General features: G+C 43.3%; 1 protein-coding gene across 3 annotated transcripts in view; it reads right to left on the minus strand.

The window, feature by feature from the left end:
- The window catches only part of DCL1 (dicer-like 1), a 119,484-nt gene that overhangs the window by 28,978 nt on the left and 64,017 nt on the right, over positions 1 to 26,489 (minus strand). For all 3 annotated transcript variants that reach the window (XM_087682899.1, XM_087682898.1, XM_087682897.1), the window contains exons 2-9: positions 21,099 to 21,212; positions 20,799 to 21,009; positions 20,177 to 20,571; positions 19,856 to 20,087; positions 17,464 to 17,636; positions 17,251 to 17,373; positions 17,009 to 17,169; positions 16,656 to 16,889 (exon numbers count right to left, since the gene is read on the minus strand). In XM_087682899.1, coding sequence (XP_087539025.1) covers positions 16,656 to 16,889; positions 17,009 to 17,169; positions 17,251 to 17,373; positions 17,464 to 17,636; positions 19,856 to 20,087; positions 20,177 to 20,571; positions 20,799 to 21,009; positions 21,099 to 21,212 — 1,643 coding nt within the window. The remainder of the gene's footprint in view (positions 1 to 16,655; positions 16,890 to 17,008; positions 17,170 to 17,250; positions 17,374 to 17,463; positions 17,637 to 19,855; positions 20,088 to 20,176; positions 20,572 to 20,798; positions 21,010 to 21,098; positions 21,213 to 26,489) is intronic.

Consider the following 26,489-nt stretch of genomic DNA (forward strand, 5'->3'; position numbering starts at 1 on the left):
GTGCTATTTCACTAGTTGGTAATCCCATCATCATTATATGAACACAGCATGTTAGTATTCACTACCACTTCACCAAAGAGCAAGTCGACCATCCACCTAGAGTTTATGACTTCATTGAATAATTTTGCAATTATCTTGGCCAAGTTGGTCAACCATCCGATTCTTCAGTGTCTTTTGCCGAGAATAGAGGTGAGTGCACCCTTCTCTACTACTTCAAATTGACCGGGAGAGGGTGATTCCCTTTTTTGCTTTTCCTTTTAATTTGAGAGGAGGTGGCTTTCTTATCGAGGGTGACAAGATTTTAATTTTTTTTTTTTCCAAACAATGATTTTTTATATATTTTATCATCATCCGTGTCCTTTAGATGACCATGATTGTAAAAAGGCGCTTGGGAAAGTAAACAATTTTCTTTGAGGGCATTGTCGAAGTAGCACTATTGCGTAACAATTTGCATGAGCATGGTGATTTCTATTGCTCCTTGTATCTACCGCACGCATTGGCATTTTGTTCTTGTAAACATGCATTTGTGCACATTTATCCCTTTTTGGTTAGAAAGTGGTCAACTCTAAATCCACCATATTTGCAGTAGCTCACATAGAAAACTCCCAAGGTAGCCTTCCTTTGCTTGCTCCTATCTTTGTTTTTTGCTTCCCCACATATACCCATAGCTTCTTCACTGCTTTTCCCTTATCACCAACATATACCCACAGCTTCTTCACTGCTTTTCCCTTATCACCAACAACCAGTGGTTGGGATAGCTTGTTTGGTTTGTAGAGGAAATGATGCTAAATCAAACCAAAGATCCAAAGCCCGTTTTTTAAATAAAACGTAAGTCCTATGTGATTCCATCTATCTTTGCGTGTCTTGTTGGGCCTATGGGAAGTTGACATGTACTCTCTGTCCGATACCTTGGTCTTTGTGGTGATCACTTTGGCTTTACTTATAAGATAACCATCACCTCTGCAATCTTGGCACGCCACTCTACAATCGAGGTGCACCCTTTGTCCAATGCCCTTGCTGCTTAAGGGTTGGGGTGCCTTGGGGTAAAAGAAAAGAAAAATTGGGCTTGGGCTAGTATAGTCCCTTTTTGGTTCTAGTTTTGGGCTTGAGAGGGGGTATTGAGTTAAAAATACATTATACACTGATTAGCCCTTGTAAACAACCCCAAAACATGCTTAATTAATCAAATTACCAAACTTTCATTAAAAGAAATGCCTTCCTAGGGATTGTATGTGTCCCATAAGCCAAACCCCTAATTTAGGAGGACCCATCCATCTATAAATAGACAAGCTTCCCATAAATTCAACTTAATCTCGTTTTTGCAAATTGTTGGTGTTGAAACTTTGCTGCCCATACCCCGCATTGATAATATCTCAGTTCAAGTTGCTGCCTACTATTGTTTACTGTTGGCACTAGCTTCCAAACACTCCTAGACTGCTGGTGATTGCTATTCAGCCCTTCTCCACTGCTGGCAACCACTATCTTGACCTATTCTACAGCTGGCAACCTATCTCCAGCTTGTTTGATCACGATACATTCTGCACTTATTGCTAATTACTGTGTGCCAGCCTGCATTTACAGCACACCAGCCTGTGTGGACAGCCGATGGCACTTTCCAAGTGCCATACCATACAGCCTGCCTGCATCATCATTTGGCTGTGTTCTGCTGATCACAGCACCGCCCCAGCTGCCACATCATCATTATTGCTGCGTTTTGCTGTTCTCACACTGCCCAGTTCCATTTGACACTAAATTGACCATCCCCGGGCTGTGTTCACTGCTTCCATGCATATTTGGAGGCTGTCTACTGCATTTCAGGATCCATCTGAGTATGACATACTCTTCAGGCTTCAGCTCATACTCTCAACCCTGGTCACTAAGACATGGGGGTTCAAGGCTCAATATTCAATTTGTATAGTGTGTTTGCTGCATTGAGCATTGTATTCATTCATTAGTCAATTTCTATGTTCATTGCCTCTGTGTTACGCTAAACCCAACTATGTTTCTTTATCAATCTGTGCATTTGTCATACTATTGTGTCTGTATTCTATAGTCGAGCATTTCTATGTAGTGACAAGGAGGTAGCTTGTTGAAGCAGTTGGACATGTTTTATGTGGGTGATTGAGGCACCCATTGAAGGGGCCATGTTCGCCAACTAGCAAGGACCATGTTGTTGGCATAGTGACATGGGACGGGTTTTGGGAACGGGAACGGGAACGGGAATGGGAATAGGAATGGGGACAAGGACAAGGACTAGAATTGCCATTCCCTGCCACCATCAGAGAGGGATCTAACAACGGGACGGGATTGGGATGGTTTGAAGATTGCCTAGAACTAGGATGGGGGGCTAGAAAATGGCCATTCCATGTCACTATCGAGCCTGTCGGATCATGCACTTGTCCTCCAATATATTGAAGCACCAGCCTTGGCCCCCAACCTATGCTCATCTTGAACCCCAGAGGTGTGCAAAAAGATTAGGCAGCTCTAGAGTAGAGACTAGATGTAGAATGGAGGGATTATAGAGGAGGTGGCATGGGTCTAGGAGAGAGAAGTACGATTTATGAGGAGGAGGGTCTTCGAGCAAGGTGACACTATGTGCAAAGAGTTCTTCCAAGTGCATCAGCCCAACACATTAAGTGACCAACTTTGCAAACTTTAAGATCAATGCGAGAGAGTTAGGTCTTACCTTGAGGACATGATTGAGCTAACCGTTAACCTCTATAGAAAAGTTTTCAAGCAGAAGATAGTCTTGGCTTGAGTGTTCCATTGCAAAGAGCAAGAGTGGGATTGTGTCCCATCTTTGGTATGAAGGAGATGGAGCAATCCCTCCTCATACACTTCACAGAATATGAATAGCTCCCAGCCTTGCAATCATAGGATAAGCAAGAGTACCCTTGGAGAGGATGGGCTCTTCATGGCGTTCTCCTCCATTTTTTGGGACGAGGTGACGGACCATATGCAACGTGCCTTTTGGGAGATCTTCAATCCTATGCAATCATAGGTAGTTTGTTTTGCTAGTCTAGTCTATGTCCTCGGGGAGAAAAGGAAAAAAAAGGACTCCAAAGAGGGAGGGAGGGAGGGGGGGGGGGGGGGGGGGGGGGGGGGGGGGGGGGGGGGGAGAGGGGGAATTCCGTTGGGTGGTGGTGATGTGCATATGGAGCTTCCTTAATGGCATCCAACTCACCCTATTGCTAATGGCATATAAGGACCGTTGGCAAATGTCATCGTAGAAAAAGTGTCTCGTTTATGCTAAAATATTCACTCTACACTATGTTGGCAAACTCCAACAAGTGCTCCCAGTCTAGATCTTGAGATTAATCATTCATCACAAGAGTTGCACATAAGAGTGTTCCATGGTCCCATAGTTTCATCTAAAGCATGTTTAGTGTGCTTACCTACAAGCTGAATATTAGAACAAGGCGCCATCTCCTCCATACAAGGAACCATTTCCTCTGGCTCTTCAACTTCAAAGTCTTGACCAAGGGCCTCCACTACTTTGTCAATGAAAGTAGTGTCAAGGTCAACCATTCATTTTGTGTGTGTGTGTGTGTCATCGATATGTATCTTTGTATAGCTTAGCATCTCTTTTTTTTCCCCGCAATGGGTAATTATAGTTATTATGAAAAAAAAGTATAGGATAATAAGATTACCAAGTGCACCCTCGGACTTGACAAACACAAAGGATCAAGAGTTTTGATGGGATTTTATCATGTGGGACTGTGCCTTTGCTGCCAATGTCTCCAATACACTATCTTCAAAGAAGTCCCCCAGCAATGCAAAGGGGTTGGGCCTCTAATATTTGCCTTGTGAGGATGAAGATGCATTTGCCGCCAATGTCTCCAATACACCATCTTCAAAAAAGTCCCCCAACATTGCAAAGGGATTGGGCCTCTAATATTCAGCTTGTGATGATGAAGATGCATTTGCTGTGTAGGAGGTGGAACTTGGATACTTGCAATCCCATGGAGTGATGACTCTACCAATAGCATCAAATGCTGGATGGGCTGGAGGGTCATAGGCGCACTATGGTTGCTGTCACGCTTTAGGAGGCTATAGATCCACTCTCTCTAGGCCACCAACATGTTGGGGCGATTGGCTCAATTGTTGGTGTTGCAATTGCTGTTTGAAGGCTCATGGATCTCTGATAGTAGTAGAAACTCGAGAAATAGGCACATCAAAGGATTTGTCTCAATGACATGAGAAAGTGCAGAGGGGCTCCTGCAAAGAAGGTTCGATAGGTGCTATGGGCATAGAAGTCTCCTTTGATTTTCCCTTACTGTGTGAGGCTTTTGTCCACCATCCCTATGTTTCTAGATCTGTAAAGGAGCTGGTTGCTTGCCTTTGGAAAAAGTGGGCTGAATAATCTATGGCTCAATAGAAGGTGGGGCTGCAGTTTGGTCCTTATCTATGGGCTAAACTACCAAGGTACTTTTTTTGACTAGCCATTCGAACATGAAGTAACCTAGCTGGCCACACGAAAAATCATGGCCGGCAAAAGTACCCCACTTGAGTAGAAACCAAAGAAGCTGCATACTGCTACAATGGAGGTGCAACCAGTTGGGTCTCTTTTTGGTAGCATTCCATAGCATACATAGCCAATTTCTCTTTGTTGCCTTAAGGTCTGGGACACCAACACATGACCCATTACAACTATTGCATCCTTGAGAAGGGTCCAATACAACTCTTCACTTCCACCCATACTAGACATGCCTACTTAAGTAGACATTGGAAATCAGCCATTGGACATCATGAAACAATATGCACCGATGATTTATCAAAGAAAAGAGGTTGCTGATTGAGAAGAAAATCCTATGCCAAAATAGAGAGAAGCACAACCTCATAGAAACCACATGGACTAGCAAACATCTCTTCGACCCAATCAGTCCAAAGAAGAGATGTTAGACATTGACAAATCATGGTTAGCACGGAAATTTGGTTGGTGAAGAAGAGAATAACACCTCACTCATGAAAAGGAGAAAAGGAGTGAACAACCTCCTAAGTATTGACCTATGTATCCAAAATCTCTTCCTCCATGCAAGCAAGAATCACTTGATGATTGTGCTCAACAAAGTCCTCCAAAAGGGAATTTTCAAACTCAAGTAACTATTCCCAATTTCGTTCTTGCAAATCTTGCAAACTAAAAGCAACTTGAGCATACGAGTGAGGTGGAGAATCACCCAAGGCATGGGTCTCTTGGTCGTTTGGGGGGGGCACAGTAGATCATGAAGATGCTTGTTGCATATGACAGATGGCTGAGCATCTTGAGGGAGAGAAACCATCTCATCAATTTAGGGCACCATGCCTTCTTCCACGGACCACAATATCTTCTTCCATATCCATATCTGGATCCAAGGCAGTATTAGCCTAATCCATCTCGTTTAAATTCAGATCTGCCATCAAGGAACGCGAGCAAACATTTGCTGCAAGTCCTCTATTGATGCAAGTGACATAGTCCTGTCAAGTAGGAAGGCATTGCAAACTAGGTGGAAAGAGCAAGACAAGAGATAGGTCATGGGAGTGAAGACACCCGGTCTACAGGGTAGATAGTCAATGAATAGGCAAGGGATGATTGTAGACATTCTCTCTCTCTCTCTCTCTTTGTGCATGGCTCCATAGAAGAAAGACAAAAGGCAGTTAGAGTACAGAGCAGCAATAGGCACTCAAGGCTGCTGGAAAGGAGATGGTGATTGGTGGGGCAAGGTACACAGTAAACACAACACAAGGTTGGGATTAGTGTTGGTGCAAGTCGACATGGTTGCAAGGCTAGCACATAGTCGATAGGACACATGCCATCACTTCTAGGTGGTGTGCACGTACACTCGTGTGTTTGCTTGGTTGGCGTGGTTGTTGACTCTCTCTCTACCTTAGCACCTCTCTCTGAGAGAGATCTTGGGATGAGCGTGCCTCTTGAGCAATTCCACATTGTATCTAGCTTAGACATCATTTTATACTCATCAACTATGTAATGTTTATTGTTTATTTTCCATTTACTTAATCATAGCATTAGATGATAGCTATTTTGGGACTTGGAAAAATTTCCTAACTTTTCAAATGTTACAATTTGATCTCATAGGCTGAGTTGGCCTCAAAATAGGTGGTATGATGATGAGTGCAAAGAGCTATATAGCATAGTATAGGGGACTTTCGGAAACGGGAAAATTTGGAGTTTCGGAGTTTCGTCCAAATTTTGGAAACGGGCAAACGGCGTTTTGAATTGTACACTAAAATAAATACAATATTATGTGGGTATGTAAATATATCAATGCCTACAACAACATGTATCCAAATTTCATACAAAACTTTGAGTCTTCATGTTATATAATTGAAATCATGATTCATTACACATATCACGACTCATAAGTGAAAATTGAAGAGTCAAGACTCAATGGTTGAAACTTAAGACATATTAACACAATTAAGACTCAATTTTCAAAACTTAAGGCAACAAAATGAATTATAATTTATGACTCATGAATCATCTATGATCTAAAGAGTAGTGAAGATTGACATCAAGAACAATGGAACAAGAATCAATATGTATAATAAGTGAAATCAAGATACAATGATACATATAACTATGTCATGTGAATAATCTGTTAAAACTCCAAAGTCCAGTGAGCACTGAGCAACACTGCGTACTAGTCTCTAAACTCTAGTAACTACTAAGTAATAAGTATCAACGTCAATGAACAACTAGCAACTGTAGTCGGACGCATCCCACTCGCTTCCCATAAATGGTTTTCTTTAGTTTTCTAATTACCTATCACAATAAGTTATAACATATAAAATCAGCTTCATTAATTAATCCATTATTACAAGTTCCTTCGGTAATTTTACGGCACAACACAAAGACAAAGAAAACAGCCTTTTAGCAAAACATATTGATTTATTATTTCGCAAAGTTATTTACAATTATTTTCCCCTTTTGCCTATGCAAAAGATAAACCTCTGTTCACAAGAAAATCCGTTATGCCTGCGTAGAAGAAAAGAAGCCCTCCAAGATTTCCCCCCCTTCACTAGTACCAAGGACTCAAGGATCCATTTCTGATTCATGTGAGGGTCAAGTAGTTCAAGAAGAAGAAGAAGAAGAGAAGCAGGAGCAGGAGCAGGAGTGCTGAGTATACCCTGTAGGGACAATCACGATTCAGACGCGCTCGCATTTTCTCCCTGGAGCTTGGACAACCCGCAACAAGCTGCCCCGAAACGGACCACAGGATGCCGAAATGTCGATTTGTAGTTTATGTTTCGGTCCGGCCAAGACGTTTCGACAGCCGCAAAATGTCATTTCAAGGTACTATGCTATATAGACACCTCCAGATCAAGAGAGGACTAGGGTCTATCATAGAGAAAGAGGCTCACAAGCAGATGCGGATCTTGACTTGTCGTAAACGATGGGTATACAAGGAGGCATAACATTAGGATCTGTACCATTTGTTCATGAACAAAGATATAGCCACAGCATGGCGCAGATTGCGAGAGCCACACCACCCCACACCCATTAGTGACCCAAAGACATGGCACTCCTATGTAGAGGGACTGTAAGATATACCACACCAACCATCGATTCCTCACCCACCAATGCCTTGCTCTACCACATCCATTTTCTTCGCACATGATATGATGAGGAGAGCAATTGAGTGCCTATAGCATGGATGATAAAGGGACCGCACAAGTATACAAGGTGAGCACTTCATTTATGCAGTTGACATTTTGGCTCTTCTCCATGCTTTTATGTTCAATAGGGCCCCACTAGAAGGCTTCCAGATGAGTGGACCATGCAACCTTGAGGAGCATGATTGAGCAAGGGAAAATGAGGAAAAAGAGACTCTATTGTTGCTTTTGTAGATTTCCATAAAGCCTTTGATACGGTTCCACAGAGGCTACACACACTAGAGATCCCATTGGACATGATTTGGGGTATCTATGCATTATCTAAGAGAGTGGTGGATCGAGTGAGATGCCCAAAAGGACCTTCAAACATGATCTCTAGTACCATTGGAGTGAAGATGGGATGCCCTTTGTCACCTACGCTCTTCAATCTCTACATTGAGCGATAGAAGATCACATCAGAGGCTCACACATGGAGGTGGCTATTTGACATATTGGCCATACCAACCATGATGTATGGTGCTCCTACTTGAACCCTTGGCTTGGCTACATACCTATGGAAACACATCACCAATAGATCATCCTCCTCTCACTGATGATCCGAGTAAACCATCAGTACTACATGAGATTATTAGAGCTGAGTTTGTTATATCCCTCATGATGACGGAGGCCCTTTTTCACACCATCAGCTTCATACACAAGAGTATGTGACATCCACCTGCCACCTAGATAGACTACATAGGAGAGCCTTCAAGGCCTCTAGGCAACTAGTTGAGGCAAGACAGGAGACTTCATGATATGCACAGGTTGAGCATTGTCTTACATGATATGGAATTGACAAAGACCATCTTCTCCCCCCCCCCCCCCCGCCGCCCACATTTCAATATAATCATGACTCCCCCTTTATGCACCTCTCCCACACAAAGAGGAACTTGGATGCAGCAAGACCTTTACCAATTGTACATACAACATACATGGATTTCACCCGTGCAGCCCCTTCCCCCAAAGATGTACTACACAGAACACTTCATGAAGACTAAAGTGGATGGCTTCATTGAGAGACTTGGATACCTAGATGTATACATGCCACAGGAGAGGTGAGTAGCCACTAGCCAAATCAAGGTATCCTCTCATTAGCTTGAGATTGAGACTCAGAGGGCAGCCCACGTTCCCCCGAGCTGAGTGAATTTGTAGGCTATGCTAGGAGGAGGTGGAGAACAAGGAGTACTACATCTGCAAATGTAGAACCTATAGCACAAGTTAGGTACCGCTTGCTATTTGGAGGAGACACCTTCCTTAGACTAGTCATGGAGTATCCACACTAGTGCCACCTGGGGCCAGTTCTTTGTCGAGATTCAAAGGCTCCACACATCACTACTACAGGTTGACACTACACAGAGAGGGGGACGTCAATTGCAGATCACTGATTTTTTCTAGACAGTGACCACACACACAATACTTGCACAAAGAGGAGTGATAGTCTGGAGAGTTGAGGAGATCAAAGTAGCACACTGCCCCTGGATACAAGGGTATCAAACACAAATGCTATATCAGGGAGAGATGAGGTAGATCCCCCAGTGACATGAGTAGCAACTGACATAGTTAAAGGCCTAGTCTAGATGCTACCATCATACTATTTCACTCGGGATGTATGGCATACTCTATCCACAGATTGGTGGAACTAAATATAGGGATATCATTCAGCCACACAACTAGACATGTACCATCTCATCCCCTCCTTGTATTCCTATGTGAGCACTAGTTCGTTTTGTACATCACCTTAGCTTCTTTTCACAATATATCACTAACCATCTTTTTGCATGTAACACTTTGATATCTAGTGACAATCAGCATTGTACATGGTTTTGTCTCGGCCTCAAAAGGCATCTCTCTCTCTCTCTCTCTCTCTCTCTCTCTCTCTCTCTCTCTCTCTCTCTCTGCACGCATGCACACACGCACACACACACACACGAGATGGACATGGACCACCTCTGTTGGGTATCTCACACGCCTTACTTACGCCTACGCTCATATGGGAGTGTGCGGGTGATCACTAGGACACTGGGGCACTTTTTACTCTCGGTAGGAGAGGTTTTTTCCCCCAGATTATGTGTACTATTTTGTATGTGCTTGTGGTGCACACTTACGGGCACTTACTGTGTTCGGGTGTGAACAGCCCCTTATAACTCTAAGGTATAAGGGTTATCATTTGTACTTTCAGCTTACACTCTATTCAGTACTATTGCATTGGGTGTCGTGCTCAACTCTGTCTCTCACTCTCACACTGTCTACTGCACTTCAGCTGCACCTCGATCCTCTCCCATCTGACATTTGGTATCAGAGCTCAGCTCAGAGCAGTCTTCAGTCTGCAGTCTGCAGCCACCGCCTCCTCAGCCCAGCGCGCCTCCTGTACCTGCGTGCTGCCACCCCTGCCCAGCGAGTCCTCTGCCCTGTGTCTGCCCAGAGTGCCCCTTCGCCTGTCAGTCTGCCTGCGCAGCCTCCCTGCGCTGAGCTAGCCTGTGCCGTCAGCTCCAGCTGCCAGCGCGCCACCTGTCTCCACCAGCCAGTCCTGGGTGCCGCCTCCTCAGCCCAGCGCGCGCCCAGTCCTGCCTGCGCGTGTCACTGGACCTGCACGCCTGTACCTGTGCGTCAGTCCGACTGTACCCAGCAGTCATTACCTCGGGAATCGTGCCCGTCGTCAACACGCAGAAGTAACATTCTGCACTTTTCTTTTACACAGGAGTTCGTGCAACAGGTTCAGGTTCAGCATTGGGAAACGTGCTGAACAGCAGGTTCAGTTTTCAGCATTGGGAAACGTGCTGTGTCTGTCTGTGACACATTGAATGCACATTTTGGGGCTTTTGTAACAGACATTTGTGACAGAAATTTTGGGCAGAAAATTTTGGGGCTTTTGATGTTTTAGTGCTGCTGAGCACTAATTGCACCTTGGGAAGCGTGCATCAATGACAGTTTTTTTTGACAGAGTACCCTTTGCACATTAATTGCAGACTTGTGTTTGCTGCAATTTCTGGAAATTTGCAGATTTCCAGCCCGTACTGCATTGACATTGCTCTATTACCTTTTGGGAAATAATGGCAAATCATGGAGGAGATGTATTCACCTATGTGTCCAAGGAAGACCGATTGGATGGGAACAATTATTCCCTTTGGTCTTTCATGATGAAGAATGTATTAGTGGCCAAAAATTTGTGGGATTATGTCAGTGGAGAGGAAGCACGACCGGGAGTTGTGGCTCCCGCTACTCCTCCTCCAGGAGGACGTGCAAGAGGGCAACCTCAGCCCCCTCCACCTCACCCCGCTCAGCCACTTCCCCCAAGAACTGCAGCTCAGAAAACTTGGGATACACGGGATGCACAGGCTATGTCGCTGATTGCATTGGCAGTTCAGCGTTCTATCATTCCTCATATTCGTTCAGCAGCTTCTTCACAAGAAGCTTGGTTGATATTGGAGCAGATGTTTGCAGGAAAGAATGAGACTCGCATCTCTTTCTTGAAGAAAGAGCTAGAGACTCTAAAGATGAATGAGGGTGATTCTATGCAGGATCATCTCAACAAAATTCAGGACTTGCGGGAGCAACTCATGAATGTGGATGAGTACTACTCAGATGCGCAGCTGATTTCTACAACATTGAATTCACTGCCTCCCTCTTACTTGGCTTTTCATACTGCCTTGAACCTCACTATGAGGATTTCGAAAGAGCCCATCACTTTCATTCAGCTTGTCAGTTTGCTTCTAGAGGAGGAACAAACTAGACGGAACAGTGGTGTGGATGGTATAGCCTCTGAGCAGGCTTTTATGTCAAGGCAGAAGGGTAAAAACAGCCAAGGGAAAAATGCTTCGCAGAGTTTTGGTAGTAGTAACACTTCACAGACAAGTCAGAAACAGGGGGGCACGCAAGCCAAGAAAGGAAAATGCCATTACTGCAAGAAGCCTGGCCACTACATCACTGAGTGCAGGAAGCGCATCGCCAAAGAGAAGAAGAAGGAGTCAGGGATGTCTGTTTCTGCAGCTCCTTCCACTGCTAGTGAGTCCGCGTCCTTTGTTGCAGACAGGGACTATTGTTTTTACACTTGCAGTTATGATGTCTCTTGGGCTGATAGAGCATTTAGCTCTACAGAAGATGCTGACACTTGGTTCTTTGACAGTGGTGCTTCACGGCATATCACATCTCGTAGAGATTTGTTTGTTTCTCTTGGTGCACCTCCCGTTGGAAAGTCTGTTCAGTGTGCTAATAATGCATCATACCCTGTTCGTGGTATTGGGGAGATTCAGCTTACAGCCATTGATGGCTCTATTCTCCGCCTACAGGATGCTTTGTATGTGCCTGGCATTAAGAAGAATCTGCTTTCCATTTCTTCTATGGCACGTTGTGGTTTGCAGGTCACCTTTGATGATGACCGTTGCATGGTCCGTAACAAGGAACACATGACATTGGTCTTGACAGGTTCTTTGTGTCATGGGTTATATGAGTTGGATGCTCTTTCGGTAGATCAGTCTGCATATTTGACATCCACTCTTACTCCTCCTATGTTAGAGGCAGAGTTATGGCATGCTCGTTTGGGGCATGTAAACTATGGCAGCTTGATGCTATTACAGCGTACTCAGATGTTGGATGGATTACCTCTCTTGGAGAGACCTCCTGAGCATTTATGCGAGGGTTGCATTTTGGGGAAAATGCATCGTTTCTCTTTTCCCCGTGATGTTGCTTTTAGAGCAACAGCCAGATTACAGCTTGTGCATTCGGATGTTTGTGGGCCCATGCAGACACAGTCATTGGGTGGTTGTTACTATTTTGTAACATTTATTGATGACTTTACACGTTTGTGCTGGGTCTACTGCTTGAAAAAGAAGTCAGAAGTGTATGATGCATTTTTGGCTTTCAGTGCACTTGTGGAAACTCAGTCTGGTTGCAAGATTAAGACTCTCCGTTCGGACCGAGGGGGGGAATACATGTCCTCTATGCTGAATTCTTATTTGCAGCAGAAGGGCATTATCCATCAGTACACTACTGCATATACTCCACAGCAGAATGGGGTAGCAGAGAGGAAAAATCGGTCACTCATGGAGATGGCCAGATGTATGCTGAAGGCAAAGAGTTTGCCTCATAGTTTTTGGATGGAAGCCGTCATGTGCGCTTGCCACATTTTGAACAGATGCCCTACCAAGGCCTTGAAAACCGTCACACCTTTTGAGGCTTGGCACAGCCGCAAACCTTCTGTTGGCCACTTCCGTACTTTTGGGTGTCTTGCATATGCCCATATTCCACAGGTACTTCGAAAGAAGTTGGACAACAAGGCTGTAAAATGCATCTTTATGGGATATAGCAGCGAAAGCAAAGGCTACAGACTCTATGATCCCGTGACCAAGAAGGTTTTTGTCAGCAGGGATGTTGTATTTGATGAAAAATCAGAATTATCCTTGGCTGGTTTTGATACATATCAGGCTGCCCGTGATGTCTTTGAAGGGCTGCTGCCCATCACATTTGGTGATTCAGCTGGTACTTCAGCAAATGAACCTAATGTTCAGCCAGCTGCTCCTATGGAACATGCAGTAAATCAGCACATTGCTGAAACTGAAATTCAGCAGGAACTTGTACACAGTCAGGAAGCAAGACAGGTGCCTAGATGGTACACGCAGACTATGAGAGATAGTCATTTGGAAACACCCTTGGCTGGTCGTACTCGAAGGCAAACTCGATTGCATGATTCAGCACATTCCATGGAGTTTGTTATGGCAGCATGTACTCATGATAATGAGGAGCCTGAATGTTTTGAGGATGCACGACATAGTGTGCATTGGATGGCAGCCATGCAAGCTGAATTGGATTCTATTCATAAGAATCATACTTGGGATTTGGTGTCTTTGCCAGTTGGCAAGCGTGCCATTGGTACGAAATGGGTCTACAAATTGAAAAGGAATGCAGATGGATCCATAGATAAGTACAAGGCACGGCTGGTAGCTAAAGGCTACGCACCGAAAAAGGGCATTGACTATGAGGAGACCTTTGCTCCTACCTCCCGTATGACGACCATTCGGTCTATGATTGCCTTGGCTGCACATTTTGGTTGGAAAGTGCATCAACTGGATATAAAGACTGCATTCTTACATGGGGAACTTCAGGAAGAAGTGTATGTACAGCAGCCCATTGGTTTTGCAGTTGAAGGCTCAGAAAATTTAGTATGCAAGCTGAAAAAAGCTCTATATGGCTTGAAACAAGCTCCACGAGCTTGGTACGCAAAGATAGATGCCTTCTTGCTTAGTCAGGGGTTTGTAAACAGCCCATCTGAGTCTACCCTTTATGTACATAAAGAGGGGGGATCCATGCTGATTTTGTGTCTATATGTAGATGACCTTTTGCTCACTGGAACACATGCTGATCAGATTTCAGCATTCAAAAATAATTTACAGCAAACTTTTGACATGTCTGACTTGGGTATTTTGCATTATTACTTGGGCATCCAGTTCGTACATGATGCTAGAGGCATTGGATTATGTCAGTCAAGGTACATTGGGCAACTTCTTGAGAAGTTTGGCTTACAGGATTGCAAGCCAGTTTGTACACCCATGGAACCTGGGCTCAAACTGTCATTACATGATGACAGTGATTTGTTTGATATCCATACTTATGCTCCAGCAGTGGGATGTCTCATCTATCTATGCCACACTCGGCCAGACATACAGTTTGCCGTTTCAGTTTTGAGCAGGTACATGCATCAGCCTCGTATGTCGCATTGGCAAGCTGTGAAGCGTGTGTTTCGTTACTTGCAGGGTACTAGAGCTCTTGGATTGCTTTATGCCAAGGGGGGACCACTGCAGTTACAAGCTTACAGTGACTCTGATTGGGCTGGTGATTTTGATACTCGTCACTCCACTAGTGGCAATTGTTTCTTTCTTGGCTCGTTATGCATTTCTTGGCTTAGCAAGAAACAATCCACTGTTGCCACGTCGTCATGTGAAGCTGAGTACAAGGCAGCCTTCACTACTGCAGTTGAGTGCGTATGGCTTAGACGTTTACTTGCTGATTTGGATGTATCTGTTACGGAGCCTACTCCTTTATATACTGACAGTCAGAGTGCCATTGCAGTGGCACGGAACCCTGTGTTTCATGCTCGCACGAAACACATAGAGATTCACTACCACTTTGTCAGAGAGAGGCTACATGCAGGTGATATCAGCCTTGTCTACTGTCCTACCACCAGCAATGTGGCAGACATCTTCACCAAAGCTCTTCCACGAGACAAATTTGAAGCATTTCGCGATGCTTTGAATTTGACGCCCTTTGGTGGCGGATGATCCTTGTACACTTGATCACTCTTCACTCCAGGGGGGTTTGTTGGGTATCTCACACGCCTTACTTACGCCTACGCTCATATGGGAGTGTGCGGGTGATCACTAGGACACTGGGGCACTTTTTACTCTCGGTAGGAGAGGTTTTTTCCCCCAGATTATGTGTACTATTTTGTATGTGCTTGTGGTGCACACTTACGGGCACTTACTGTGTTCGGGTGTGAACAGCCCCTTATAACTCTAAGGTATAAGGGTTATCATTTGTACTTTCAGCTTACACTCTATTCAGTACTATTGCATTGGGTGTCGTGCTCAACTCTGTCTCTCACTCTCACACTGTCTACTGCACTTCAGCTGCACCTCGATCCTCTCCCATCTGACAACCTCACCCCCCTCCCAATATGACCCTGATCACCCCTCCATACACCTCTCTTGCATTGAGAGAAACCTTATCATGTGACAAGATCATCACCAACTACACATACACCATACATGGATTTCACTCCAGAGTCCAGCAGCCCCTTCCCCCAAAAAGATAGCATACTACAAGAAACACTTTGCAAGGACTATAGCAAGTGGCTTCATTGAGAGACATGGATGCCTAGACATATACACGCCTCATGAGATGTGGGCAGCCATTGGCCAGCTCAAAGTCTCCTCTCATCAGCTCGAGATTGCAATAGGGAGAGCAGCCCACATTCCTAGAGCTGAGAGGATCTGAAAACTAAGCCAAAAGGAGGTGGACAGTGAGCACTACATTTCCAGGTGCAAGTCCTACAGTACATCCAAGCTAGATACCCTACATTATCTAGAGCAGACACCTCCCTCGAACGAGTCATGGAGACTCTAGACGAGCAACACTTGGGCCAGTTCCTACTCAAGATTCAGAGGCTCTGCACATTGCTACTGAAGCCATGTGCCCTGCACCGGGCAGCGGGGTGGTGTGAGGGGGGAGTCACATATCACTGATTTTTCAGACAGTGAACACACACTGCAACATCACAAAGAGGGGTGACAGTCTAGAGGGCTGAGGACATCAAAGCATCACATCATGCAGGTCAAGAATGCAAGGTAATTAGACATAGAGGCTACACAAGAGAGACAAGGACGATCTGCAAGTGACACAAGTAGTACTACCTGACAAAGATGAGGGATCAGTCCAAATGTTTGCCACACACTATCTCATCAGGAGTGTATGACCATACCCACAGATCCTGATTGGATGGAGTGTAGAATCATTCACTCACACAGCTAGCCATGTATTGCTCCATACATCCACCCCACCTTCTTGTTGTATCCCTGTATGGGCATTGTATTGTATACCACTTTATATTTCCCTGCTTTGCACTGTATTGCCACTTATCATCATTTAGCAGTCACATTTGATGTACAGTGACGATTATCATTCTACATGGTTTTGTTTCATCACCTGTTTTTGGCTTCAGCAGACATTACTATATTCTTCTCTCTTTCTGTGTGTGTGTGTGTGTGTGTGTGTGTGTGTAATGCTTTATATCAGTATATGGAAAAACCCAAATAAATAGAGCGCACCTTGAAGGACTGAGGTCAAAACGTTACAAAACCCTAGTTCCACTAGACGCACAACATTTGAACACGAAAATGCAATGGTCAATCCTTTCAGGGAGCACACTAGCACTTTTAACAGAGCAGAAATCAGAACCAAAGATATACACACACTCAAAACAATATTCTGAAAGGATGTTAAGGTGAAGTGTTCACCTATCACTAGGTAGCTGAGAACAATAAAAATGCACTAGTCCCACTGCTGAGTTTAAGCTTACAACTGCCCCAGTTGATTCAACTTGATAGACTGTTCCACTAATCATCTCAGCAGAAAGTAACTTTGCAGAACCTTTCAGGTGACTTAGATCTGATCTCTCAATTGCCTCTTTGCGAAGTGTCTCTTCACTGTTTCTTGCATTTCGAAGAAAAGCTTCATGTGATAGATTGTCCCTGTGAATGTAAACAGCCACATCATTGAAACAGCAGCTATGCATTGCCAAAATTGCCAACCAATTCAACATAAGCATAAAATCTATTAAGACCAGAAGCAATGGTGGCCTGAGAATTACCTCTCCAGCATTAAAATATAGTCAGAGCCTGGCATACGCGCACGGCCTCTGGATTGAATATAAGCTAGCACAGTTTTGGCAAGATCAAATCGTATAACAACATTGCATTGCCGAATGTCCAATCCCTCTTCAGCAACACTCGTTGCCACCAATAATGTGACCTGTAAATACTCAAAGGTACAGATTCCAATTCTAATATCCTAAGATGCATAATCAAGCTGCACTAGCAGATTTCTACCTACCCGTCCATCCTTGAAGTTGTTGATAGTTTCTTGCATTTGGCGTGTGCGCATGTCTTGATTATTATTGTGGCCAATCAAGCTTGCACATTTTACAAATTTCAAGGATGGTAATTCTGCAAATACCTATAGCACAGGATTTGAACTCCATTTGCATCACAAAGATTCAATGATTGTATGCAGTTAAATAATTTTCATTCCTTCAAGGGCACAAACCTTGGGTAAAATAAGAGCTGCAACAACCCGCTCTACAAAAATGATTGCACGGAAGTCATCCGTATGCTGGTATCTTAGCAGGATTTTGATCAAAGACTGCACTTTAGGAGTAACTTTCCCTTCAGCCACAGCTGCTCCAAGGATCTCATCAACATGCTCACCACCAGAGACCACTGAGAAGAGCAATACAAAGATCAACTGAAGTGTCGTATACACAGATGCAATCCAAAACATAATATGTTGTCTTATAAATGATACTCCGCATTCCTCAAAAATCATAACAGCATGTATAAACTGATAGAAACCATCATAAAAACAGGTAAAGTTTTATATAAGGCAAGAATGAAAGATGGTCAAAGATACATGGAACAAATAGCTTCCTTACATCTTAGAGGCCTCAAGCATCCAACAAGTTCCTTCAAATGTGTCATGGTGAACACTAGCAATAACACATTTTAACTTTTGATTTGTGGCAGCCTGTTAAAAGGGTTACATCTGTAGGCATAATGGATCTCCTAAAACTGGATAAGCTTGTCTCAAACTCTTCCAAAGTTAGAGTGCACATTTAACAAAAAAGTAGACAGGAGAATGAGAGAGGTAGAAAGGCATGCACGCCACTTCTGCAACATACAAAGCAATTGAACCACAGTTGCGAGAATCAGGAAAATGGATGGAAATCCCCATGTCATCAAGAAAAGGCATGAGCCATACTCCAAATCAAAGCTTTCTAATTTCCAAGTTTTAAAAGAGCTCTACAAAAGGCATGAGCCCAAAGGAGATTCTTGATGGAGTTGGTTGTTTTGGTTTAGAATACAAATTTCATACTCAAAATCAGAGCTTTCTAATTTCCAAGTATTAAAAGAGCTCTACAAAAGGCATGAGCCCAAAGGAGCTTCTTGATGCATGCGAGGATTTTGCAACATTATAAAATATGCTAATCACAAAGAAGAAACAATTGTAGATAAGTGCAATATCCAACAAGGGAGTGATTGATAACTAATTATCATGTCATTCCTCTTCCTCATCCATGTCATAGTCTTCAATTGATGTAGGAAAATCCTCTTCATCATCATCCTCCTCACCACTTGCATCTCGCGCACACCCAGAATTCTGTACACTTTTATCGAAGCCAATATATGCATTTCGAAAATACTCTGACTTCATTTTTGTCAACAAAAATAGGTTTGCATTGACATAGCTTGCAAGTTGATATTTCACCAACCTATGATCCTCCAAAGTAGGAACCAACTTTTGAAGAGTAGAATTTCAATTTCACGCAACACCCCCACATTTTCTTGAAGAAATCTTCCCTTGTGTTTAAACTCCATAAGCTGCAAAATGTAGTGGAGAGTAATATTGATTCCACCTCCTCACCATAAGTTTTTCAATCTCTTGCAATCTAGATTTATCAATCTCAATGGTCCAAATGTTTTCTATCTATTGCCGCAAAAATCTTTCCAATGTGGGAAACATCACTCTCCACATGGAGCCCCAGATTAACAATTGGCAAGCAAAGAAGAAATGAATGCTTCACCTTGGGCCAATAATCCTCCTAGATGATGGTGGTATAGTACAATTGTGCCATAGCTATGCGAGAAGTAGACCAGCCCTCCCATTCTGGAATAGCCACCATCTGTTTCAATGTTGGTCCCATCACATGGAGTTCCTCACTGCTGCATTTAATCTCCAACATCATTCTTCATAATCTGGAGACTACATCTAGGCAGTACATTGCTGGATTTACCTTCTCAAGCCTCAGAGACATCCTGTGTTTTAGTTTCCAGCCTGCTGTCCTGCTCTTCACAGCCATGTACGTCAATCTATTGTATCGACTGGCCCACAGCTGCTACATTTCATCATATTCAGCTCTAGTCTTTACATCCTCATCATCGTCTACTTCAACGTGGTGGTTGCGGTAGGTGGGATCCATCACCAGAAAATGTATGAAGACCTATTAGACACTTCTGATAAATCCCATTGAGTCACTTGTTTCAGTCCAGACAGAATCACAGGATTTGTCCCCCAAAATGTGGAATTTTACCACTTCACCAATCACAAGGTTTTGGGGAACCGTAGCAGCTATTCTGGACTACAGAAGAATTCAAGACAACAACGTATCTAGTTCTATGTGCTAACTGGTAGACTGAAAAAAATGTACCTGGGACAATAGCTGAACATAACACTTGCATTTTTTTCTGATGGCCACAGAGCAACATTTTTGAATAGATAGTAGATTTGCTCCAGATAATATAGATGTTGAACAAACACATAAAGCTGAGCAATTCTTCTAAAAATATACTATAAAGCAATCCTTTTAAACATATACTACAAATCAAATCAAATTCCACATTGTCCCAGAAAACAAATCACAGATCCATCACTCTCAGCTTACCTTGTGTATCAGCAAGTTCACCCTCTTCTACTTCCAAATACGGGCATTCTTCTGTATCAACAGACTTACAATCCTCCTTGTTGTCACTTTTTAAGACAATGACAGCTCCCTCAGTAAGTTGACACTTCAGAAGATCTACCAGCTTTTTCAAGTAAGACTCTTGGAACTTGACATCCAATTGATGGCTCGCTCTCTCATCATTTTGAAGAGCTGTCAGATAGGACAAAGCTACCTGTATCATGCATAAGGAGCTATATTGGATACTCGACTCCTCATTTTCAACAGACCAAACAAAACTAGACAGCAGTTGACTGAAGCTACCTTGTAAGCACACCACTGGCCAAGTTCTTCCAGCGCATAGCAGACAGCTCTTAACTTCTGCACCAGATTAGCAGCTCCATCATTCTCTGTGCGCTCAGAGACACCATAAACGAGGCGCAACTCTTCTTTGGCTCCAGCATCCCGGGCTCCCATAAACTGCCATTTGCTTTTTTTTGAACTAGAAGCAGCAGCTTCTTCAACTGTACTTTCCATCTGCTTGATCTGTTCCCACAAGGATACCAGTAATGCTGCTTTATCATACTGGACAACAGTTTCAAGGGGCATTGGTACATGCTTCTCAAGATCCTTCCGATCTTTGATGGTGCAAACAACTGAATCAAGCTTACTCTCCAGATTGCGGATTTTGATTGCACAATCTTCTTGATTGGACACACCTGAAAAGAATATCATCAGCAAGGTCACAACTTGAGTACCAGTTTCAACCATGAACCTGAGAAAGTGAACTGTAAACGAAGAAATTAGTCACATGTTAAGAAGGTCACATGTTAACAATAACAGGTGTAAGCAGAAGGCTCTCTGTAATCAAAGAAACTAGGTCACATGTTCAGAATAACAGGTTAGGCAGAAGGCTTTCAGGAGTGGCAATTCCAAAACATGATACCTTTCAAATTCACAGGGGATGCTGTCATCCCAAAAACAGCAGGCCGTTTGTCTTTTGGAGTTGTGTGATAAAATTCTGACATGACCAATGAATAGGGATGCTTTTTCACAGCGTGATGGCATTCGTCCAAAATAAGCAAGTGAATAGCATGCATCTTTACAATGCTGTGCCTTAAAATATTCAGAAGTATCTGTGCAGTCATCACTAGAACCTGGAATCGGAGCACATGCATCAGATGCCATAACAAGCACCAATCTTGAATTTACCAAGAAATGGATTGAACTGAAAGGCATCCCTTACATCTTTGGTTTCGAACTCCCGATGCCACCGTCGAGCATCCCAAAAATCTTGCCCCATTTCCCCACAGTAATGACCAACTTGAAATTCAGTCCATTCACGTATCACTTCTGCTTGCTGTAAGAATATAAAATTTTAGAAATCCACTTTCTCTGGTTGGTTGCACACTTACAAAATCTCTTTCAAGCTAAGACTGCCTTACCTATCAGAACCTAAGCTACTCATATTCAGGCAAAAATCATGTACTAGTGCAGGCCTAATTCTTTCATGATCAACCACACCTTATCTGACCTTGTTTGAGCAGATCGTAGATCCTCTATCTTATCATAGATCACAAAAATTTTCTAAATCTTATCTGAAAGTGCGCATATCTGCTGATTGTGCATCTAATTGTGATTCGCAAACAAACGCTGCTGCAAGAATGCTGGCCTTTTGGCAAATGCATACCCCAAACATGACAAAGGAGTTCCAATTTCCTTGATCCAGAAAATCAGTTAACCAATATGCCAGCAAATGCATACCCAAACACGACAAAGGAGTTCCAATTTCCTTAATCCAAAAAAATTGGTTAACCAATATGCCAATGCATAGTTTGAGACTTACTAGCATTTCGTTCCCAAGCCCAAAAAAAAGGTCCACATGAAAATACAAATATTAGAAGCACTACTTTCTAAAATCCCAAAGTACAAACAGGAACCCTCACTACTGCCAAAAAAGTAAGAGCGTTTCATACATACGAGGCCTAGTCTCAAGAGTAGGTTATCCTTCCACTCCTGGAAATTGAACAAACAGCAACAAGAGCTGAATTCTAAGATTCTGATCTGAGAGAGTCCTAATAACTGATTTAACTACAACAAAAACGGCATTAAATGTTTGTAGCCCTAAACACTAAATTGCCAAAAATAGGTTGGCTGATCAAATTACAACTAATTTGCACGTTAGTACTTGGCTAAGACCCAAAAAGCACATTTTCCTGCATCTTCAAATACTTAAGTTTATAACCACAATAGAAGCATTTTGCTCCCAGCATCCACAAAGAGCAATCATCCATCCAGTCAAGTATCATTTTGGCTTTGCTTTTGAAGAAGAATAGTTGTGCACAAAAAATGAAAATCTAAACAATGAAAAGCTTCATGAAAAGTTCCATTGGAGCCCCAAATACCTTCTTTGGCGCAATAGGCGGCGTTTCCTTGGTCTTTCGATGTTTGGAAGGCCATGATCCATGAGTTTCTCGATTCCCTCTCTCTCTTCGAGGGGAATTCAAAGGGGGCTCATTTATTCTTCTTCCAAGGGGGATCCCATTTCCTCAACTTCACAGAGGGTCCCTGCTCATCCTACGGTTCTTCACACACCCTTTACCTTCTTGGGATGGTTGTCATCTCCATGCCATTTCACCCATTAATTCCCCTTCCCCTTACTTCCCAATGCTACCCTGGATCTATGGGTTCCTCCTAGTTCAAGGCTTTGGATGTTTCAACCATGGTTTGGTGGCTAGGCCTGCATATACCTTCCAATATGGCATAATAGATCTTGTGACTTCTCTTCCAAGGTTGAGTTTCCGGTCCTATCAGCTCATCATGTCTAATGTTCTTCTCTACAAGTTACCTTACAAGTGGAATATTGGGATTTCCGGGTTGATCTTCTTCTTCCTCTCTCTCTCTCTCTCTCTCTCTCTCTCTCTCTCTCTCTCTCTCTTCCTCTCCACTGCTACTCACACCCCACCCGAAGAATACTACAACTCATGGTCTACATCTACACAGGCATCCTGCCTTCCACACCTTCCAAGTTGGAGACTCTCTTCCTCCACCTTGCAACCATCTCCACCATCTAGTGTCAAATTGTACCTCCGTTTTTGGCTGCACATTCTCTTCCTCTACCTAGCAACTATCATCTCTATTTGGCATTAGTAGACATCTGTATTTTTCATGCCAAGCGAGCTCTCTCTACCTAGTGACAATGCTCTCCACCTGCCATCAGCCTCTCAAGCTGTGTTTCACAATCTACCACCTCCATGGCATCCGCAACAACTTCAACAGGCACTTGCTACCTTAGACACCTACGTTTTTGCAATTCTTGCTCCACCAAGGGCTAGATTTCCCCCTACGTTTCGAGCAAAAAGAGAATCATTCGACACCATGACCTCAAGGAGACCACTGCAATGTGCTACAAAGATTTCCCCCACCCATTTTCAAGTCCAATGGCTTCCATTGCCATGGCATGTGGTTCTATCGTCCACTCCACCAATAGACAATGATTGTTAGATACTTTCTTCTTGTCACTCCACTCCTTCAAGAGACAGAGGTTGTTCAACTCCTTTTTCGGTTCTACAATCCTCTCCAGTGAGAGACAATGATTGTCTTAAACCCTGGCTCCTTCGGAGCTTCCTATTTCCTTCCCTCCCTTGTCTTGCTCCACAAACAATGACTCCAATGTAGCATTGAGGAAACTCTCTATGATACCCCTCCCTCCACTCACTCTTCTACTCAGGTTCGAGAGGCCACATCTAGGAGCTACCTAGCCTCTATTCCACAGACCCCAATTACCTTCTTCGGCACCACAGATAGTGTCTTCTTTGTCTTTCGATGTCTCAGAGGTTGTGATTCATGAGTTTCTTGATTCCTTGACTCTCTCGGAGGGGTTTCCATTGGGGGATCTAGAGGGGGCTCATATTTCTTCTTCCAATGGGTATCCCATTTGCTCTCCTTTAGAGAGCATCCCTAGTGATCTTGCAGTTCTTCACACACCCTTTACCTTCTTCGAATGGTTGTCATCTCCATGTCATTTCACCCATTAATTCCCCTTCCACTTATTTTCCAATGCTACCATAGATCTATAGGTTTCTCCTAGTTCAGGGCTTTGGATATTTTAGCCATGGCTTGGTGGCTAGGCTTGCATATACCTTCCAACATGGAGTAATGGAGGTTGTGGCTTCTCTCTCGAGGTTGAGTTTCAGGTCCTATTAGCTGATCATGTCTATTGTTCTTTACTACAGGTTACCTTATAGATGGAATACTAGGATTTCCAAATTGATCATTTTCTCTCACTCTCCTCTTTTATGCTCACGTGAGAGGGGGTGTTGAGAAACCATATCATTCGATACCGTTTCCCTCCTCCATTTCTATTTTTGGTTTCCATTTACAACCCCAAAAAGGCTTTTTGGGTGCCTTCCAAGAGAGTCAAGGCACTACTTGAGAAAATTTAGTGAGTGACACTCTAGATAGTCTATGGCTACCATATAGTTGATAACATAGGTCTCATACTTCCATACATGTACATGTATGAAAGTATAACTGAAGTATGATTTAGATCCCCTGGCTGAATCAAAAGTTGCCCTAATTTTTTTCTTAAAAGACTAGAAAAATATAAGAATGATAAGTTGAACCTTAATATGAATTGTAGACATTTCAATAAAGCTTACACTTTGAAAAACAAGCATAAAAGACATTGAAATTTGACAAAGGGGACTATATGAATTTTGAGATTATAATTGACCCACAAAGATCACAAAATATCATGACTCATTGATTCATAATTATAACCAGCCCACTAAGATCATAAAATGCAATGACTCAATACATCATAGTACTCTAGACTCTATAGAGACAAACCAACAAACTGAAGAGACAAGGGTCAAGAGTTCAAATTGTAGACTTGTTGTGGCATCATGCATGTGTTACTCAAGTTGACTCATGAGTCATTTTCATCTCCAGCATCATCCTCCTCATCCTCATCCTCTTCACCCTCGCCCTCACCCTCATCCTCATCCTCCTCATCCTATGGCACACTAGAGGTACTAGCACTCAATGGACCTATTGTCATAGGAGCTAAATATTCATCATCTTCCTCCCTCATTTCTACAAAGCAAGCAGCCTTTCATCATCCTTTTCCTTGTTTAGCATTTCCAAGGTCACTTTTATCTTCTCAAATCCTCTTTCTTTCAACTTGCCTCTACGAAGCACAAATTGGTGTGTATAAAAACAAGCTTCTCGGTATTCTTTGGCTTAAGCTTGTTCCTCTTCTTCGTATAAATGAGAGAAAAAGTGCTCCAATTTCTCTCACATAGTGAAGCACATGTGCCTTGAGCATAGCAATAGGTATGCTAAGCGGTTCGGTGTGTTTTCGGGCCAGGGGTCACAGACCAACCATAAAACCTAATTCGAGGAGTAGAATGCATTGGTGTCTGCTCCAATTGGTGGTACTACATTTTGAGGCCCCACTTCAAGAATGGCACTCTTAAGAATTTCAAAGATATACTCTCTTGACTTCTACTCACCACTTATATCAACTGAGCACAAGATTGTGGAAGCAAACATGTGTGAAACCATTACATTGATAATGGGTCAACAACGTGCATCCATAGTTATCTTTGTGTGTCATACCATATTGATCGTACCATAAAATCCATATGGCACCATACCGTGCGTATCCGTATGGATTCGTACAATAAAACAAGGCCACTTTTGCCGCTGCGTCTGTGCGTCCTCCCGCGTTTTGCTATGCTTTAATCCAGCGTCTTTTGCCTGCATGACACTTTTTGGGGGGGTAGGAAGCCTTGGATACCTCATCTCACCCCCTTTTCCAGCTATGCACTCCCCCCCCCCCAAAGCCCTCCATGAATTCCATTAAACTCGCAACTCTCTTTGACTGTTGACCCCTCGTTGACTATTTGACCCCTCTCTCATCTACAAAGGTTCTCCTCTCCTCCATGCTTCCACACACCAATTCAGCAAGCATTTACCATTCTCATCTTCCTCTCTTGGATCTTGAATTGATTTGTGGTTTGTCATTCCCATCTCCCATCTCCTCTTTCCCGCACCTTCTAATCTCCCATCCCCTCTCTCTCACTCTTGCTCTTTCAGCTTTACCCCAACCCTCCAGCCTCTCCCTCTCTTTCAACTTTCAAGTTTCAAGAGTCGAGACTCAAGCATCTCTCTCTCTCTCTCTCTCTCTCTCTCTCTCTCTCTCTCTCTCTCTCTCTCTCTCTCTCTCTCGTGAAGGTAATTGAATTAAGTAAATATTTTACATCAGACCATCAGGTCAGCTTAGAACTCTCTCTCTCAAAAATATATACATCAGCCCATGCGATCAAGATTCTCACTAAATCTCTTACATTCTATTACATCAGACCATCAGGTCCTCCAAGAAAGTGACGAAAGACTATCAAGACTTTAACACAAGAAGAAAATCACACTACTGGTGTAGAGTGAACAATAGCCAGCTAGGGGGCAGCAATGTCAAGAAGAACGAGGTCACCTGATATCATAGAAGAAATCTGCCATAACACCAAACCTCGAATACGGGCCACATGACCATGGATGCCCGAGATCGAATAAAAAATAAAGGCATTCCGAGTACACCAAATATGCCACACGGTAGTCCATCTCAGGAACTAGA

The sequence above is a fragment of the Lygodium microphyllum genome, chromosome 8 (genome assembly GCF_053477565.2).
Source record: "Lygodium microphyllum isolate KBCC chromosome 8, Lygodium_microphyllum_v1.1.10, whole genome shotgun sequence".
Lineage (NCBI taxonomy): Eukaryota > Viridiplantae > Streptophyta > Polypodiopsida > Schizaeales > Lygodiaceae > Lygodium > Lygodium microphyllum.